The sequence below is a fragment of the Lontra canadensis genome, unplaced genomic scaffold, assembly GCF_010015895.1.
Source record: "Lontra canadensis isolate GAN:19392208 unplaced genomic scaffold, GSC_riverotter_1.0 scaffold125, whole genome shotgun sequence".
In the NCBI taxonomy this organism is placed as follows: domain Eukaryota; kingdom Metazoa; phylum Chordata; class Mammalia; order Carnivora; family Mustelidae; genus Lontra; species Lontra canadensis.
Window position 1 is genome coordinate 6,343,899 of NW_022631119.1, and position 19,789 is coordinate 6,363,687.

The window sequence follows — 19,789 nt, forward strand, 5'->3', positions numbered from 1 at the left end:
TCCACATGCAAATCAGACACCCTAGGTATGCAATTACACGCCCAGCCATGGGCAGGGCACGCACTCAGTCCCGGCCAAGACCACGAGCAGACTTGGTCTGCTCTCGACTATATCTCCAGCAATTAGAACAGCACCTCGCCGTCATCACAAAATGTTCCTAAGGGCCAGGCTCAGTTCAAAGCCCTTCCCATGAACTAACCCATGGAATCCTCTCAACCACCCTATTTGCCAGCACTCACTTTGCAGATGGATACAGGGAGGTCCAGGCAAGCATAGTCATTGGCCGAAGTTTTCCCGGCCACGAAGAGGCTGTGACAATTTGAACCCAGGTACACGAGACAACCACTCAATAAATCATTCCTTCCTTAATCCAGTCAGAGTTAAAGAACCATGACAACTGACCACACCTGAGCCAGATGCACAGTAGGGAAGGAAAAAAAAATGCACCTCGGATAAAAGACCCCCTCACTTGGGAGCCTGGGTAGCTCACTTGGTTAAGGGACTACCTTCGGCTCAGGTCATGATCCTGGAGTCTTGGGATCGAGTCCCGCATCTGGCTCCCTGCTCAGCGGAGACTCTGCTTCTCCTTCTGACCTCTCCCCTCTCATGCTCTCTCTTTCTCTCAAATAAATAAACTCTTAAAAAAGAAAGAAAGAAAAGACCCCCTCACATGTCACACCCCAGAACACATAGGGACTTTGGGATAACCCCCACAGAGACACACAGCACCCAGAGAGAGACACACACACACCACACGCAGAGACCCAACACACCCAAAGTCAGTCCCACCCAGAACTCCACTGAGCTCTTGCTCTGCTCCCAGCACCATTGGGCAGGCTCTTGAGGAAGTAGCAGGCTCAGGATGGGAAGAGGGGGCAACCTCAGTTGTCCGCTCTGCCTGACTGGTTCCACGAGGGCCCGGGGTGGCACCACCCGCCTTATGAAACCCACATTGGGCAATTGGACCCAGACCTGTCCTGGACGCTTGGATTCTGGAGACAAAGGGGATGGGATCCTGAACTCCTGGTACTCCCATCCTGGATTCTAGGGCACAGGAGGTTGGGGATCGGGACCTGGACTCGCAGGTTCTGAGGAGGAAGAGCTGGAGGTCTGTGATCCTGGGTTCTGGAAAAAGAGGGGCCAGGGACTTGGATTCCTCTCCTCTGTCTTTAAAGGCAGGGTTCCAGAATTAGCAGATAAAAATACAGGACACCCAGTTAAAGGTGAATTTCAGATGAACAACACATAATTTTTTTAGTATAAGTATATCCCAAATATGGCATGGAACATACTTAAGCTAAAAAAAAAATTGTTAGGACACCAGGGTGGCTCAATCGGTTAGGTGTCTGCCTTCATCTCAGGTCATGATCCCAGGGTTCTGGGATCGAGTCCTGCATCCGGCTCCCTGCTCAGCGGGGAATCTGATTCTCCCTCTCCCTGCCTCTCCCCTTGCTTGTGCTGTCTCTCTCTCTCTCTCTCTCTCTGACAAAGAAAGAAATAAAAATCTCAAAAAAAAATTGTTTACCCGAAATTCACATTTAACTGGGCATCCTATATTTTATCTGGCAACCCTACTGAGGGGATGGATGCCAGGCGTGGAGACCACCATGGCCACTGGTCAGCCCCCAGGTGCAAGTTCTTCCTGCTCCTGCCCTCTTCCTCACCCCTAAGCAAGCCACCTCACAGCTTCCCCACCCGATTTCCTCATCTACATGAGTTTCTGTCTAATTGCAGCCCCAGGCTGTGTCGGAGTGGGGAGAGGAAACCTGAGGACAAGTCGGGGTGTCATCCTGGGAGCCTTAGGGTCCTCAGAGATGACTGACCCTGAGTCACCTGCAGCCCATGGTCCATCCAGCTGGGGGGTGGGGCCTTGGGGCTGCCTCCACAGGGAGGCCTGGAGATGGTGATGTGGGGATGGGAGGCAGAGACCCTGGGATGAGGGCAGGAGACACACAGCTTGGGGGAACGGAGAATCAGAGATGGGGGTGAGAGAACCCAAGCAACTTGGAAACAGATTGGCAGAGATCAGGAAAGAGATTCAGAGCTGGCGAGGTGACGATGCAGAGATGGGGGCACAGGGACCCTAGACCAGAAGTGGAGAGAAGACGTTCCCCAGACGTTCAGGCTCCTGGACCAAGGGACAGACATGCACCAGCAAAATGCCAAGTGCCACTCATCAGTCTGGGGACAAGGATAGCGAGCCATGTGGGTGGTGCTGGGAGACCAAGGCTTGGGTCCTGCTGTGTGATAGATTAGGAGGTAAGGGAAAAGCTGGGATCCCAGGCCGAAAGGGTGAACCACCTGCCATCACCCATATCCATTCCCAGTGGGGTGACACCTTCTCTGCAGGTGACACCCCAATTTTCCAGCGCCTCCTACATTTTTGGGGTGACACCCGTGCTGGAAACCCCACCCGGCTCTAATGTTGCTTCCCTCACTGAGTCACTTCCAACCCTGCCAGGCCTGTTGGGGGCAGACTTTGGTGACTCAGGCTTCCAGGCCCCTCACTCTTTTCACCCCTCGGAAGCCCAGCAAAGATCCCAGGACCCCTGCCTGCACACTCAGGGTAGCAGCGCAGCCTAACCCAGGAGTCTACACCACCAGCCAGAATCTGAGCCCCTCCCCCTCCTCTGTTAGGGGCCCAGATAAAGCGCCAGCCTCTCATCCCTCAGACTCAGGAGTCCAGGCCCCGCTCCCCGCTCATCTGCTCTGTTAATTATCACCCCCCACCCCACCCCAGTCCTGAGCCACATCCACCTCCTTCCAGAGCCACAGCTTCTCAGTTCCCAGCCTCCTCCCTTCCCAGTTTGAAGGTGGAGTGAACTGTGTATATTTACTTTGGTTTCAGCACGAGTCACCCCCAAAACACACTGCCCCCCATGTGCCTGGTGGCCCCAAATGGGAGAACATTTGGGAATGTTCTAGGGAAGTGGGGGGGAAGTCCCCTTGAAGGGGACAGGGGAGGCCGGGGAACCCCCACTGCACTCTCTTGCAGCCCCATTCCTTCCTCCACCTCCCTGCCCCTCCACTTTCCACCTCTGTGTCTCTTTTCTGAATCTGGCTCCTCTTCGCTGTTTCTCCCCAGATCTTTGACCCTCTCTGTCTCAGCATCTCTCTCTTCACCTCTCTATGTCTTCGTCTCTCTCCATCTCTCTGATCCCCTCTCTCTCTCTCCCATCTGGACCTCTCCCCTTTTGTCTCTGTGTCCCCCATTTCCTCCCCATCTCTCTGCCTTCCCTCTCTTGCTGTCTCTTAACTGTGGCCCAGCTGCACTCCTCACACCTCCCTTCTGCCTTCTCTCCTCCAGCCTTCAGTCTCTCTGCCTGCTCCCCTTTTCGTCTTCCCTCCCAGCTCTGCCAGCTCTGCCAGCTCTGCATCCCTGCCCCCCTCCCTGATTTCCTTGGTCCCACAAGAACTGGAGGGGAAGAGGGGGGGAGGGGAGATGGAGAGCAAGGGAGGGGAAGTTCTTGCCGGGGGAAGAGGGTCAGCCAGACCGGCTGGGCTCCCTGGGCACCTCCGCCAGAGCCCCGCCCAGGACTGAGTGGCCCGCCCCAATATAAGCAGCTCCTGGCCAGAGACAGAACTCAGTGCCCGGCTCACCCACACCTGTCCGCATCATTGCCATCGCTGTCCTGCAGGTAGGAGCATCTGCCCACGGCCCTCGGCTCTGTGCTTCCCCCACCCAGCTCCACTGACCTCTCTGTCTCCTTGCATTTCTCTGTCTCAGTGGACGTTTCTGTCTTTCTCAATGCCCTCCGTGTCCACCTTCTCAACCTCAGCGGTGCTGGGTTGAACTTGGAAGTTCTGGGGCCCAGCACTGCCTCTACTAACCCCCTTGGCCTTGGCCATCGGATGTGGGGCATTTCTCCTCACCTCTCTGAGCCTCAGTGTTCCATCTGTGACATGGACTTGCAGAGAAGATAAGGCACTGGACAAGTGTGAGTGGTACTGGTGGCATCTCTTTGGGCACTGGCTCTGATCTCTTTCTCTCCTTGTCTCTGACTCTGCCTTCTCTTTCACCTGCTCTGTCTCCAGCTCTACCTCTGCTATGAGGAAGGTCCTCTGGGGTCTGTCGGGCAGTGGTACAGAGACGGGCGAGTTTCTCGCCCTCACCCCATACATCCCTCCCTACTCCATGTTTCTGCCAGCTGGAAGGCTGACTTGGCCTCTTTCTCCCCAGCGCCCTTCTGAGAACCCAGCCCCCGGTGCCCCTGCTCCTTGCCCATCCCCCCACCCCAGTATCCCGCAGCCCTTGGACTCAGCCACTGTCTCCGTTGCCACCTCTGCCGTCCCCAACGCCGCCACCTCCTCGGGGCCAGCAAGATGCAGTTTGAGATGCACGACAACGTGAAAGGCAAAGGTGGGATCACTGGAGGAACCAGCAACCCTTCCAGTCCCTGGAACCTGGCAGCTTCCCTCCCCTGGGCACCCATGGCTTCGAAGACAGATGGCGCCTGATTGCACCCCAGAGGGCCCTGGAAATGCGGGAACCCAGCACCCCAGGCCCAGACGTGGAGGAGGCGGCGGCGGCGGCACCTCTCGGCCCCGCCTGGAAGTGGCACCCACCCTTCCCCAAACTTGCAGGAGCTCCCCACCCACAGCTCAACCAGATGCGCAGGAGGCAGTGGCGATGGGGACTGGGGTGTCAGTGCCTAAACGTGGCCGAAAGGAGGGGGGGTGCAGTGGTGTCCCCTCCGTGGGCGGCCTGGTGGCCCCGCCCAGACTGCCCGGCAGAGGAAGGGGCGGCAGGGACGTGGGGTCCGGGAGGGGCTGTCGGGCTGCCCACTGACCCTAGCCCACCACCCTCGCAGCCATGTCCTACCCAGTGACCAGTCAGCCCCAGTGCGCCAGCAGCTGCTACCAGACCCAGCTCAGTGACTGGCACACAGGACTCACGGACTGCTGCAACGACATGCCCGTCTGTGAGTACAGGCGGCTCCTTCTGGGAGGGGGCGCGGCCCCACCAACGCTACGCCCCCTCCCTGCCTCAGACCCTGAATTCCCACACTCTGCCTTCACCCGTTCCTCCACCTCCAACACTCCCTAGGATCCTGACCTCACCTCTTCCAAGCTCCCCGGCGACCCTCAACCTCCCCCCTTGTACTCTCAACTTTCCCCGTTGTGGCCCGAGCTCCCCCTCCAAACCCCACCTCGCAGCCCCTAAACCACCCGCGCTGGGACCCTTCATTCCCTCCGGGACCCTCGCCTGGGCGCCGCTGACCATCGGCCTCGCCCCTCCCCGCGGCGGAGCCGGCGCGGGGCGCCGGGTGGAACCCGCTCTGACTGCCCCACGCCTGCCCCCAGGTCTGTGCGGCACTTTCGCCCCCCTGTGCCTCGCCTGCCGCATCTCGGACGACTTCGGGGAGTGCTGCTGCGCGCCCTACCTGCCCGGAGGCCTGCACTCCCTGCGCACGGGCATGCGGGAGCGCTATCACATCCAGGTGCGTGCCAGTCGCGGGGCCGGGGTGGGGACTGACCTCCTGCGACCCTAGGCGGGGCTCCTAACCTCTCTCTCTCCCACCCTCTAGGGCTCTGTTGGGCACGACTGGGCGGCCCTCACATTTTGTTTGCCCTGCGCCCTCTGTCAGATGGCGCGGGAATTGAAGATCCGAGAGTAAAGAAGCTCCCCGCGCCGCCTTTTCCACCGGTCCCGCCCCGCCCCCCTCTGTCCTCTCTGCCCTCTCGTGGGAGGGCCTGCCCCTCCGCCCTATCCCGCTACCAGAAATACACCCACAATAAAAACCCGAAAACCAACCCCGCCCACATTCTTTTTGTCCCAGGGAAGGAATCTGGGTGGAGAAGGAGGTTGGGTGAGGGGTGTGGGGACACAGGGAAGATGCCTAGGTGTGGAAGGATGCCAGAGTCAGATCCTTGACCCCAGCCTGCTGTGAACGACAGTGGCAAGCCTCCTGCCTCGCTAAACGGTGGGGTGTGTGTGTGTGTACTCATTAACGAAGTGAAACCACTAAGCCCTTAAGCTGCCCAAATGAAGTTCTGCAGGGATCCTGAAAATCATCAAAACCAGAAAATGCTCAAAAAAAAAAAAAAAAAAAATAGACGAGCCCCTCCCCTACCCCTACTAACTCAATACCTATGGACTCTTGGCCTACACACAACCCTAACAAGTTTTTTTGGAGGGGCGGGGCGGGGTTGGGCGGGCGGGGGTGGGGGGGAGGCGGCGGGGAGGGAGGGTCCTTTGTCTCCAAAGCAGAGAACTGCCCCGTTTAAGGCTCCCTGGAGCTAAAACTAATCCTTAAAATCACCCAGCTCTCTTTACTGCAAAAGCGACTAGCAGATTAGAAAATCTGGTATCAAAATGGGGCAGATCTAGGATCCGATCTTGACTCTTGCCACTTACTAGGCGCTTTATCTTTTTTTTTAAACATCTTATTTATTTATTTGACAGAGATCACAAGTAGGCAGAGAGGCAGGCGGTGGGGGTGGGTGGGAGGGGTGGGGGGGGTGGGAAGCGGGCTCCCCACTGAGCAGAGAGCACGATGCGATGCGTGGCTCGATCTCAGGACCCTGGGATCATGACCTGAGCGGAAGGCAGAGGCTTAACCCGCTCAGCCACCCAGGCGCCCCTGTGTGTTATCTTAGTGAATCAAGAAGCCTCTGAGCCAGTTTCCTCTCTGAGGATAATCCCTAATATGTCATATGGCTACTGTGTGAGCAAGAGGCAAAACAGATGGAGAGACCAAAGAGTGAGCTTAATAAACTTGTTAATATTATTATGTATAATAATATTATAACATTCTAATATGTTATTTGTATTATTTGCTGTTATTCTCTCTCTCTCTCCATCTGTGTATCCAACAGTGACATCTTCACTTGGAATATCTAATAGGCATCTCAAATATAAAAACCTAACTCCAGGGACACCTGGGGGCTCAGCTGATTAAGCATCTGACTCTTGATTTTGGTTCAGGTCATGATCTCAGGATCGTGAGATCCAGCCCTGTGTCGGGCCCATGCTGGGCATGAAGCCTGCTTAAGATTCTCTCTCTCTCTCTACCGCCCCAACCCGCAAGTACTCTCACTCTCTCTCAAAATAGAATAAAACCTAACTCCAGATTCCCTACCCAAAACCTGCTCCTCCCAGGCTCCCCCTCTCAGGAAATGGCAAACCCCATCTTCCCAGCTGCTCAGTCACTTTGTTATCCAATGCCCCAATCTGTCAACAAATTCTGTTGGTCCTACTTTCAGAATATACCCAGAACCTCTCTTCTCCCTGCTCTGCTACCCCCACCTTATTCTAGCCACCCTCCTCTTTAGCCTAGACTAATGCAATGGCTCCTCATTGGGCTCCCTGCCCTATCTCCACATCTTTAGTTTCCTCCCACAGAAAACCCCTTTGAACACCTGAGTTAGGTCATATTCTTCCTGCGCTCTGAAACTTCTCATGGCTCCTCCTGCAGAGTGCAAGCCGGAGCCTTTGCTGTGGCCCAAGGACCTGCACCATCTGCTTCTGCTTTCCCTGTGACCTTATCTCCTTTTTCCCTCTGACTCCAACCACAGTAGTCTTGTAGTTGTTTCTCAAATGCTAGTTGTGCTTCCACCTCAGGGCCTTTGCACTAGCTATTCCCTCAACTTGGAATTTTCTTCCCTCTGATGTCCCTATGGCTCATTCTTTCTCTTCTGCCCACATGCCATCTTAAGAGAAAGGCCTTCCCTTCCACCTTGTATTCCATAGCGAGTACTGAGCCCCCTTCCCCTCCTTCATCGCCCTTTTTGGCCATATATCTCATACCACATCATTTACTTATTTACTATCTGGTTCCCCGCTGGCCTGTCAGCTCCATGAGGGCAGCGACCTCATTCACTGCTGAATTCCCAGCACCTCGAACAGTGTTGAGCTCACTGCAGGTGGGGATGAGTGATCACAGGTGGGAGACATGGACACAGAGAAGGGACATGATTTTAGACGTAATCAGGGGAGGGGCAATGGACTGTCAGGCAGGCTTGTATCAGAATCTGGGCTCACCTGCTTATCTGCCCTGAGTCCCTGGGCAAGGGACTTAGTTTCCAGATCTGCAAAATGGGGGCACAAACTTGTACCTCCCAGCATTGATGTTGAGAAGAGTAAAAGACACACCAAACATCCAACACTCCCTACCCAGAGTGCTGTAGTCCCCCCCTTTCCCTGAAGCCCTTAGGTAGGCACTGATAGCCATAGATAGACCCCCAAATCCAGACCTTCATGCTCCCCTGCTCAGGCTTTCTCTCACACTCCCCGAGCCTCTTGCATTCTGGTACGTGGGCAGCAGGGGGAGGTGCCAGCTAACTGGGGTGGGGGGGGGACAGTTACTATAGGGCATCTGTACAGGGGGAGCTGCACAGTCTGGACAAGAGCTGGAGAGGGCAGCTCTGCGTCCCAGGGAAAGGACCCAGTCACAGTGCAAATGCTCTGCCCCAGAAGGCACAGTCGCAGGCAGGAGGCGCGGAAGGGTCCTTACCAAAGGTCTGATGGTAACGCAGGCAAGTCTTGAAGAACCACCTTAGCTCCTTTCTGGAGGTGCAGGATGACCGTGCCACTGGCCTGGGCTCCACGAGGCAGCATGCCCTGCTTCTGGTGAGCTGCCTGGTGGGGAGATGGTGCCTCATCTCCGACAGAAACTGGTCACTTCAAACACCTTCCCTAGTGCCTGCTCTGTGCTGGGACAGCTATCAGCTAGGTGGGCGAAGTAAGAACCTGCTCAACATCCCTTTTGCTTTCTCTGTGACCTTGTCTCCTCCTTGTTCCTTTATTCCCTGGGGCTTCCCTCCTCAGGGAGTGAGGGGGCCCAGTGGTCGGGCATTCAGATTTGAGTCACCCAGCAGCAGTCATTCAACAGATAAATGACGTCTATGAACTTTCCTGTCTTCTCATCTGCAAAACGGGACCACACAGTTACCTCCCTCATCCGGTTGTTGGGCCGGAATGTGGCCAAGTGAACCGCCTAGCACGGGTTCTCAGCAGATACCAGTTCAAAGTCAAGTCATGGAGGTGAGGCAATACCAACAGCTCATCAGGGCAGAACTCCTGTGCGGGCAGAGTCATCCCCGAAAGTCCCTTCCATTGCCCATAAATCTGAAAATACGATGATTTTCGTGGACCACACTGGAGACCCAAACACCCCTAAGTGCTCCTCTCTGCCGCGTCTTCGACTAACCATCAGAGGAAGCCACCAGCTGGGGCCCGGGGGCTGGCTGAACGGGAAGGCATGGTGCTTACCTCTCAGCCAGACTCCCTAGCCCCACGAGGCCGACAGAGGGCCCATTTCCACCGCCAGCACCACACTCTGGCTTGCCCTAGGGGCCTGGCAAAGAGATGAAGGTGGCTGCGATGGTCCCTGTTTGGGCCGGGAGAGCCTTCTTGTATTCGAGGAATCCAGAGTTGTGAGATCTTCATCTGTTTGCCTCCACTCTTCTGTCAGAGGCCACAATAAAACCCAAAACCCCAGATCTAGGGAATCTGTTTTCCCTCCTAAGGAAAGGAGGGGCTCCCTGATGTCTCCCTGCCACAGGGATCTTAGGAAAGGCTAAAGGTCACCTCCCCTAGGTCTGCCCTTTCTAGGGACGAGCAGAATAGCTTCCCACCCCAGCTAGGAGACACAGAGTGGAGCCAGGCCAAGCCACGGGGCTCCGAGGGGCCAAGGTAAGCACACCGACTGGATTTATCCATACTTGGGTGCTGTTCAGAGAACAAGACACCCCCCCACCCCTGCATGCAGACAGCGCTCAGACACCGGCCTTCCCCACATTCTTTATTTGCGGCTTCAACTGCTCTTCCCTCTTTCAGTCTCATAGAAGGGGGCCCCCAACAGAGAAGAGGCAGGGCCTAGCTCCACAAGGTCCAAACACGCAGCTGGCAGATGGAGTCTTGCAAAAAGGAGTCCCAAGTTCAAGATGGCTAGGATGGGGGTGGCCCTCAAGAGGGTCGGCCGGGAGCTCCAAAGTCCAAGGTGGTGGCTGTGTGGGCAGGGAGCAGCCCCTAGGAAGAACCCCTACATCTTCAAGGCAGCACCGACTGGGAAGAAAGCACACGCACGCGTGCACACACACACACACACACACACACCCCACCCTGGGCGGCATCCCCAGCTTTGCCTCCTGGGACTCCTGCTGAGCTAGGTGACCCTGGTCCTAGGGTCAGTGACACCATCCGAGCTTTGTCCCTCCAGTCTCAAGGTGACAGCTGGTCCCTGGTGCTGCCTCACAGTCCCACCTCTGATCAGCAGACCGGAACAGTCAATCACCTGCACAGGGTTCCTTCCGCTGAAATATGCAGAGCAGTCTGTCTCCCTGGCTGGGCCTGACTGAATGATGCTCACAGGGCATCTCAGAGCGTAAGGCTAGACTTCTGACCCCCCGAGGTCCAGGCTGCCCCATGGTAATGGATGGCCCCCACCTTCCTCCCAGAGCTCTGGCCACAAGGTTAAGGTCATCCTGGATTCCCCTCCCCCCACAACATCCACATACATCCTGCACCTGTCCCTGACCCACCCCCTCCCCACCACCGTCCTAGTCCAGCCCAATGTCGTGTCTCATCCCCTCTGACCCAATTTGAGCAGGCACATCGGATCCTGTCATCCTTCCTCACCCACCTGTCCTGAGGCTTCCCAGTGCCCTGGGAATAAAACTCAAAACCCTATCTGGGTCCTTACACGGCACTGGGTGGCACCACCTCCCTGTCCCCAACCTCACCTCCTTTTTGCACTCGGTCTGGGTCACACTGACCACCTCTCCGATCCCTCCAATAAAGCACACTGGTTCCCACCTCTGGACCTTGTCTTTGCAGCTCTGTTCTGAAACCCAACTGGGAGGGGCCCTGCGCTGCAGCATAACCACAGTCCTGAGAAGTCTGTGGGAGTCTCCTCTTTCAAGGGAGCATATGGCTCATTGACACAGACATGGAATGATTCTAGGGTCCCTCTAGTTAGAGAAAAAGAGAAAAAGATAGAGCCCCTAGTGGGCGCTGTGCCTTAAGTATCTGACTCTTGGTTGCAGCTGAGGTCATGGTTTCATGAGTGATGGGATGGAACGTCCTTGTCCTGCTGCGTGCTCTGTGGGGAGTCTCCACGGAGATTCTCTCACTCTGCCCCTTCCCCAAGTCGTGTGCACTCCCCAACTCTGCCTTTGCAATGAAACAACCATGTTCAGAATGGAAGCACTAGCCCAGTCTCCCAACGAGTCGACTTTCTCAGGACTAAGACACAAGTCTGGATTCAGGCGACGGGAAATCTCCACTGGCTACAACAGAGAGATGGTCAGCCAGAGCCTCCTTGATCTATCTTCTTTCCTCAACTGGGAAGACACTGCCACGAATGAGTGTCTGACTGAAGAAGTTTCACGGAACCCAGACATTTATATGGTCACTGGTATGGACGTCCAACACTAGGGCCCTGTACAGGACACTTCATGTTTTCAACAGTCAGTTCCATCAGCATTCACCTTTCCACAGCTTCAACTCTGTCTCTAGTCCATCCTAAAGCTCACTTCTCTCACGACATTTGAAGCATTTTTGACAGAGTTAGAATGTGTGGATGACCACAGGTAGTGCTCTGCCAACATGGGTTTCAGATGCCTAAGAGCCTTGCCTGCACTTCACTCACAGTATCCAAAAGGCCCAGAGTCCGTCCTTGTTCTATCTTCTTTCCCCAACTGGTAAGACACTGCCAACAATGGTTGTATGCCTCAAGGAGTTTAACTGAACACAGACCTTCCTACCGTCACCAGTATGGACTTCTGAAACTAGGGCCTTGTACGCGACACTTCATGTTTTCAATACAGTCAGTTCGAACAGCTTCCAGCTTTAGACAGCCTCAACCTTGTCGAGAGCCCGTCCTAAGGAACAATTCCCGCTGACGATTGAAGTGTTTTTGACAGAGGTAGACAGTGTGGATGACCACAGGTCTTGCTCAGCCAAATAGCTTTTGACACCTAAGAGTTGAGGCATGCACTTCACTCACAGTATCCAACCCGCTCTGAGTTCGTCCTTGTTCTATCTTCTTTCCTCAACTGGGAAGAAACTGACATGAATGGGTGTCCACCTGAAGGAGTTTCCCTGAACACAGACCTTCCTATGGTCACCGGTATGGACATCCGAGACGAGGGCCCTGTACGTGACTATCCATGTTTTCAACACACTCAGTTCCAACAGCTTGCATCTTTTGACAGCCTCAACCCTGTCACGAGTCCGTCCTAAAGCACACTTCCCTCACAACGTTTGAAGTGTTTTTGAAAGAGGTAGACAGTGTGAATGACCACAGGTCGTGTTCTCCCAATATATGTTTTGGACGCCTAAGAGCTATAGCCTGTACTTCACTCACAGTATCAAACCTGCTCACTGTCCATTCTTGTTCTATCTTCCTTCCTCACCTGGGAAGACACTGCCATGAATTGGTGTCTGCATGCAGGAATTTCTCTGAACACAAACCTTCCTATGGTCACTGGTACGGACGTTCGAGACTGTGGCCCTGTACTCGACTCTTCATATTTTCAACACAGTTAGTTCCAACAGATTCCACCTTTTGACAGCCTCAACGCTGCCATGAGTCCATCCAAAAGCACACTTCCCTCACCACGTTTGAAGCATTTTTGACAGACATAGACAGTGTGGATGTCCAGAGGTCATGCTCTGCCAATATATGATTTGGACACCTAAGAGCCATAGCCTGCTCTTCACTGACAGTTTCCACCCTGCCCAGAGTCTGTCCTTGTTCTATCTTCTTTCCTCACCTGGGAAGACACTGACACGAATGGGTGTCTGCCTGAAGGAGTTTCCCTGAACACAGACCTTCCTATGGTCTCCAGTATGGACATCTGAGACTAGAGCCCAGTACGTGACACTGCATGTTTTCACCACTGTCAGTTCCAGTAGCTTACACCTTTCGACAGCCTCTACCCTGTCACAAGTCCGTCCTAAAGCACACATCCCTCAGGACATTTGAAGCGTTTTCGACAGACGTAGACAGTGTGGATGACAACAGGTCATGCTCTGCCAATATACGATTTGGATGCCTAAGAGCCGTAGCCTGCACTTTACTCACAGTTTCCAAAATGCTCAGAGTCCTTCCTTGCTCTATCTTCTTTCCTCAACTGGGAACACACTGCCAAGAATGGGTGTCAGCCTGACGGAGATTACCCGAACACGGACCTTCCTATGGTCACCGGTATGGACGTCCGAGACTGGGGCCCAGAATGCGACTCTTCATATTTTCAACGAAGTCAGTTCAACGAAGTCAGCTTCCACCTTTCAAGAGCCTCAGCCCTGTCACGAGTCCGTCCTAAAACACACTTCCCTCATGACATTTGAAGTGTTTTCAACAGAGGTAGACAGTGTGGAGGATCACAGGTCGTGCTCTGCCAATATGAGGTTTTGACACCAAAGAACGTTAGACTGCACTTCACTCACAGTAGCCAACCTGCCAAGAGTCCATCCTTGTTCTACCTTCTTTTCAACTGGAAAGACACTGAGCCGAAATGGTGTCCATTTGAAGGAGTTTCCCTGAACACAGACCTTCCTATGGTCACCGGTATGGACATCCATGACTAGGGCCCAGTACGCGACTCTTCATGTTTTCAACACAGTCAGTTCCAACAGATTCCCCCTTTCAACAGCCTCAACTCTGTCGCATGTCCGTCCTATAGCACAGTTCTCTCATGACCTTTGAAGTGCTTTCTTCTGAGGTAGACAATGTGGATGACAACAGGTCTTGCTCTGCCAGTATATGTTTTGGATGCCTAAGAGCCGTAGCCTGCAGTTCACTCACAGTTTCCAACCTGCCCAGAGTCTGTCCTTGTTCTATCTTCTTTCCTCAACTGGGAAGACGCTGACATGAATGGGTGTCCGCCTGAAGGTGTTTCCCTGAACACAGACCTTCCTATGGTCACCGGTATTGATGTCCGAGATGAGGGCCCTGTACGTGACTCTTCATGTTTTCAACACAGTCAGTTCCAACAGTTTCCACCTTTTGAAAGCCTCAACCCTGTCACGAGTCCATCCTAAAGCACACTTCCCTCACGACGTTTGAAGCATTTTTGAAAGAGTTAGACAGTGTGTATGACAACAGGTCATTGTCCACCAATATATGTTTTGGACGCCTAAGAGCAATAGCCTGCACTTCACTCATAATATCGAACCTGCCCAGTTTCCGTTCTTGTTCTATCTTCTTTTCTCACCTGGAAAGACATTACCACAAATTTGTGTGCTCATGCAGGAGTTTCCCTGAACACAAACCTTCCTATGGTCACCAATATGGACATTCAAGACTGGGGCCCTGTACGCGACTCTTCATTTTTTCAACACAGTCAGTTCCAACAGCTTCCACCTTTCAACAGCCTCAACCCTGACAGGTGTCCGTCATAAAGGACGCTTCCTTCATGATGATACGCATTTTTGACACAGGTAGACAGTGTGGATGACCACAGGTCGTGCTCTGCCATTATACTATTTCAACGCCTAAGAGCTGAAGACTGCACCTCACGCACAGTATCCAACCTGCCCAGAGTCCATCCTTGTTCTATCTTCTTTCCTCACCTGGGAAGACACTGCCATGAAATGGTGTCCTCCTGAAGGAGTTTCCCTGAACACAGACCTTCCTATGGTCACGGGTATGAACTTCCATGACTAGGGCCCTGTATGCGACACTTCATGTTTTTGACACAGTCAGTTCCAATAGTTTCCACCTTTAGACAGCCTCAAACATGTAGAGTCCATCCTAAAGCACACTTCCCTCAAGACATTTTAAGCATTTTTGACAGAGGTAGACAGTTTGGATTAACACAGGTCGTGCTTTGCCAATATATGATTTGGACGCCTAAGAGCTGTAGCCTGCACTTCACTCAAGTTTTCCAACCTGCCCGGAGTCCATCCTTGTCCTATCTTCTTTCCTCAACTGGGAAGACACTGTCACGAATGGTTGTCTGCTGATGGAGTTTCCCTAAACACAGATATTCCTTTGGTCACCAGTACGGACATCTGAGACTAGGGCGCTGTACGTGACTATTCATGTTTTCGACACAGTCAGTTCCAAAGCTTCCACCTTCTGGCAGCCTCAACACTGTCGCGAGTCCATCCTAAAGTACACTTCCCTCAAGACGTGTGAAGTGTTTTCAACAGAGGTAGAGAGTGTGGATGACCACAGGTCGTGCTCTTCCAATATACGTTCTGGATGCCTAAGAGCCATAGCCTGCACTACACTCACAGTATCCAACCTGCCCAGAGTCTGTCCTTGTTCTATCTTCTTTCCTCACCTGGACAGACACTGCCACGATTGGGTGTCCCCCTGAAGAAGTTTCCGTGACCACAGATCTTCCCATGGTCACCGGTATGATTGTCTGAGACTAGGGCCCTGTACGTGTCTCTTCATGTTTTCAACACAGACATTTCAAACAACTTCCACCTTTCGACAGCCTCAACCCTGTCATGATTCAGTCCTAAAGCACACATCCTTCATGACGATTGAAGCATTTTCGACAGAGGTAGTGTGGATGACCACAGGTCGTGCTCAGCAATATAAGTTTTGTGGCCTAAGAGCCGTAGACTGCACTTTACTCACATTATCCAACCTGCACTGAGTCCTTCCTTGTTCAATCTTCTTTCCTCACCTGTGAAGACACTGCCATGAATGGTTGTCCGCCTAGTAGTTTTCCTGAACACAGAACTTCCATCGTCACCGGTATGGAAGTCCGAGAATACGGCCCTGTACGCGACTCTTCATGTTTTCATCACAGTCAGTTCCAACAGCTTCCACCTTTCGACAGCCTCAACCCTGTCACGAGTCCATCCAAAAGCAAACTTTCCTTACGACGTTTGAAGCGTGTGTGACAGAGGTAGGGAGTTGGGATGACCACTGGTCATTCTCTCCCAGTACACGTTTTGGAAGCCTTAGAACCGTAGCCTGCACATAACTTACATTATTCAATCTGCTCTGAATCCATCCTTCATCTATCTTCACTCCCACCTGGGAAGACACTGCCACGACTGGGTGTCAATCTGAAGAAGTTTCAGTGAACACGGACCTTCCGAAGGTCCCCGTCATGGAAGTCCGAGACTAGGGTCCTGTAGGCAATTCTTCATATTTTCAACACAGTCAGATCCCGCAGTTTCCATGTTTTCACAGTCTCAAAAGTGTCGCGAGTCCGTCCAAAAGCACACTTCCCTCACGATGTTTGCAGAGTTTTTGACAGATTTAGAGAGTTGGGATGACCACTGGTCATGCTCACAGTACACGATTTGGAAGACCTAGAGCCATAGCCTGCACTTAGCTCACAGCATCCAACCTGCCCTGAGTCCATTCTTGTTCTATCTTCTTGCCTCACCTGGTAAGACACTGCCACAACAGAATGTCCGTATGAAGGAATTTCAATGAACACAGACTTTCCTTTGGACACCGGTATGGACTCCCGAGACTATGGTTTTGGACGCAAGTCTTCATGTTTTCAACACAGTCACTTCCCACAGCTTCTAAGTTTCGACAGTCTCAAAACTGTTGCGAGTCCGACCTAAAGCACACTTCACTCACGTTGATTTAAGCGTTTTCGACAGAGGAAGAGAGTTGGGATGACCACTGGTCATGCTGTCCCAGTACACGTTTTGGAAGCCTAAGAGCCGTAGCCTGCACCTAACACCTAGTGTCCATCCAGCCCTGAATCCGTCCTTGTTCTATCTTCTTTCCTTACCCGGGAAGACACTGCCACGAATGGGTGTCCGCCTGAAGGAGTTTCCCTGAACACTGTCCTTCCTATGGTCACAAGCATGGACATACGAGACTAGGGAGGGGCCTGTATGTGACACTTCATGTTTTCAGCACAGTCAGTTCCCACATCTTCCATGTTTTGACAGTCTCAAAACTGTCACACGTCTGTCCTAAAGCACACTTCCCTCATGACATTTGAAGCGTTATCGACAGAGGAAGTGAGTTGGTATGACCACCGGTCATGCTCTGTCAGTATACGTTATTGGAATCCTAAGGGCCGTAGCTTCCACTTAACTCACAGTATCCAAGTGCCCTGAAACCGTCTTCGTTCCATCTTCTTTCCTCACGTGGGAAGACACTGTCACGAGTGAGAGTCCGCCTGAAAGGTTTTCACTCCTTTCTATGGCAACCGGAATGGACTTCCGAGACTAGGGCCCTGAACCCAACTCTTCATGTTTTCAATGCAGTCAGTTCCCACAGCTTCCATGTTTGACAGTCTCAAAACTGTCGGGAGTCCGTCCTAAAGCACACTTTCCTCACGTCATTTTAAGCATTTTCCACAGAGGTAGAAGGTTGAGATGTCCACAGATCATGCTCTTCTAGTATAAGTTTTGGAAGCCTAAGAGTTGTAGCCTGTACTTAGCGCACAGTATCCAACCTGTCCTGAATCCGTCCTTGTTCTATCTTCTTTCCCCACCTGGGAAGACAGTGCCACAAAAGAATTCCTGTATGAAGGGGTTTCACTGAACACAGAACTTCCTATGGTCACCGTATAGACTTCCGAGATTTGGGCCCTGTAGGCGACTCTTCATGTTTTCCCCACAGTCAGTTCCCACATCTTCCATGTTTTGACAGTCTCAAAACTGTCACGCGTCTGTCCTAAAGCACACTTCTCTCACGACGTTTTTGGCAGAGGTAGAGAGTTGGCATGACCACTGTTCATGCTATCCCAGGATATGTTATGGAAGCCTAAGAGCCGTAGCCTGCACGTAGCTAACAGTATCCAACCTGCCCTGAGTCCGTCCTTGTTCTATCTTCGTTTCTCACCGGGGAGGACACGGCCATGAGTGGGTGTCTGTCTGAAGGAGTTTCTCTGAACAGAGCCCTTCCTACAATGACCAGTAAGCGCCTTGTATGAGACTCTTCATGTTTTCCTCCCAGAGGTCCAAGAGCTTCCAGCTTTCCACAGCCTCAACCCTGTCGCAGGTCCATTCAAAACACACTTCTCTCACGACATTTGAAGCATTTTCAACTGAGTTAGACAGTGTGGATGAGCACAGTTTGTGCTTTGCCACACTATGTTTTGATCCCCAAAGAGCAGTAGCCTGCACTGCACTCAAAGTTTCTAACCTGCACAGAGTTTGTCATTATTCTACATTTTTGCCTCAACTGGGAAGACATGGCTAAGAATGGTTTTCTGCCTGAAGGAATTTCCCTGAACAGAGCCCTTCCTACAATGACCAGTAAGCGCCTTGTATGTGACTCTTCATGTTTTCCTCCCAGAGGTCCAAGAGCTTCCAATTTTCCACAGCCTCAACCCTGTCGCATGTCTATCCTAAAGCACACTTTCCTCACGGTGTTTGAAGTGTCTTCAACTGAGATAGACAGTGCGGATGAGCACAGGTCGTGCCCTTCCACTATACGTTTTGGATGCCTAACAGCTGTAGAATGCATGGCACTCAGAGTATCCAACATGCCCAGCTTCCTTCCTTGTTCTATCTTCTTTCCTCAACTGGGGAGACACTGCCACCAATGGGTGTCTGAATGAAGGAGTTTTCCTGAACACAGACCGCTTCATGGTCAGCGGTATGGAAGTCCCAGACTGGTTCTCTGTACGCGATTCTTCATGTTTTCCACTCAGTCAGTTCCAATAGCTTCCAACTTTCCACAGCCTCAACCCTGTCACGAGTCCATCCAAAACACACTTCTCTCACGATGTTTGAAGTGTTTCCAAATGAGTTAGACAGGGTCGATGAGCACAGGTCGTGCTCTGCCACTATACTTGTTGGACCCCAAAGAGCAGTAGCCTGCACTTCACTCATAGTATCTAACCTGCACAGAGACCTTCGTTGTTCTACCTTCTTTCCTCAACTGGGAAGACACTGCCAAGAATGGGTTTCTGCCTGAAGGAGTTTCCCTTACTACAGACCTTCCTGTGGTAACCGGTTTGGACTTCCAAGACCAGGGCCCTGTTCGCCATGATAACATTTTTTCAACACAGTCAGTTCCAACAGCTTCCAACTTTGCATAGCCCCAACCCTGTCGCAAGTCCATCCAAAACACATTTCTCTCATGATGTTTGAAGTGTTGTCGCTTGAGCCTTACTCCCCGATGTCTTCCTGGCGGTGTTCGGACGCGACTGCTCTCGATGTCGTGCCAGAACCAGGGGGCTGCCCGGCACATGTGCGGCGCACGAAGCGAGTTCGCCGGGCGTTTTCCGCCAATTCTCACGAGCTTTATGCCCTTACCGGAATCGGTTTAGGCAGAACACTCGTCAGAATTGGCCGGCGTTGGGCAGCCCTGAGGACCGCCCTGCTGCCCGGGGCTGAGGGCCATTTCTTGCTCTGGGCCTGTCGCGGCCACCCAGAAAACGCGCTGAGACAACGCTACCCACCCGGGGGTCCCGGCACAGGGGAGAGTTCCCGGGGCAGACTTGAGGGACAGGTTGTTGCCGGGCTTCCGCCTCTGCATATTCGGACGGTTGGGGCGCCCAATGGTGGGGCTGATCTCTGTTGGGGAACAAACGTTTCTCTCCCTCTGAGGCTTGTCCGTAGTGCCGAAAGGCTCGTTTTGCGTCCGGGTGGGAGGGCGAGTCGTGGCGCTGGACTCAGTGTTCCCCAGGTGGAGGACCCGAGGGACAGGACCCTGGAAATGGAAGGCTGAGGGAGCAGGTGAGGGTACATGTCCGGGACTCGGGGAAGACCCGGCCCCAGTGGATAGGGCAGGGTTCGGGACGACCACAGGCTGAGGAGCAGGAGGCCTAGACCTCACTGGAGCAAGACTCCTGGAGGGCTTCCTGGCGGGGTTCGGACGCGATGGCTCATGAGGCCGTGCCAGTCCCAGGGGCTGGCCTGCAGACATGCAGCGCCCGAAGCGAGTTCGCCGGG

At 53.2% G+C, this 19,789-nt stretch overlaps 1 protein-coding gene across 2 annotated transcripts; it reads left to right on the forward strand.

Moving 5' to 3' along the window:
* The first annotated feature begins 3,600 nt into the window (after positions 1 to 3,600).
* CNFN (cornifelin) lies at positions 3,601 to 5,754 on the forward strand. Of its 2 annotated transcripts, XM_032841922.1 has the most exons (5): positions 3,601 to 3,638; positions 4,314 to 4,360; positions 4,812 to 4,922; positions 5,305 to 5,441; positions 5,529 to 5,754. In XM_032841922.1, the coding sequence occupies exons 2-5, from the start codon at positions 4,324 to 4,326 to the stop codon at positions 5,616 to 5,618; spliced, it is 375 nt and encodes a 124-aa protein (XP_032697813.1). In that variant the 5' UTR covers positions 3,601 to 3,638; positions 4,314 to 4,323; the 3' UTR covers positions 5,619 to 5,754. The 2 variants fall into 2 exon arrangements, with proteins under 2 accessions (XP_032697813.1, XP_032697814.1); XM_032841923.1 differs by lacking the exon at positions 4,314 to 4,360.
* Positions 5,755 to 19,789: the final 14,035 nt, after the last annotated feature.

What these genes read in the sequence shown, in the direction of transcription:
- CNFN (XM_032841922.1), top strand. Translation starts at nt 4,324, where the DNA reads ATGCAGTTTGAGATGCACGACAACGTGAAAGGCAAAG. An exon ending in CGACAACGTGAAAGGCAAAG is followed by an intron (nt 4,361 to 4,811) that starts GTGGGATCACTG and finishes CCACCCTCGCAG; the next exon opens with CCATGTCCTACCCAGTGACC. An exon ending in GGGAGCGCTATCACATCCAG is followed by an intron (nt 5,442 to 5,528) that starts GTGCGTGCCAGT and finishes CCCACCCTCTAG; the next exon opens with GGCTCTGTTGGGCACGACTG.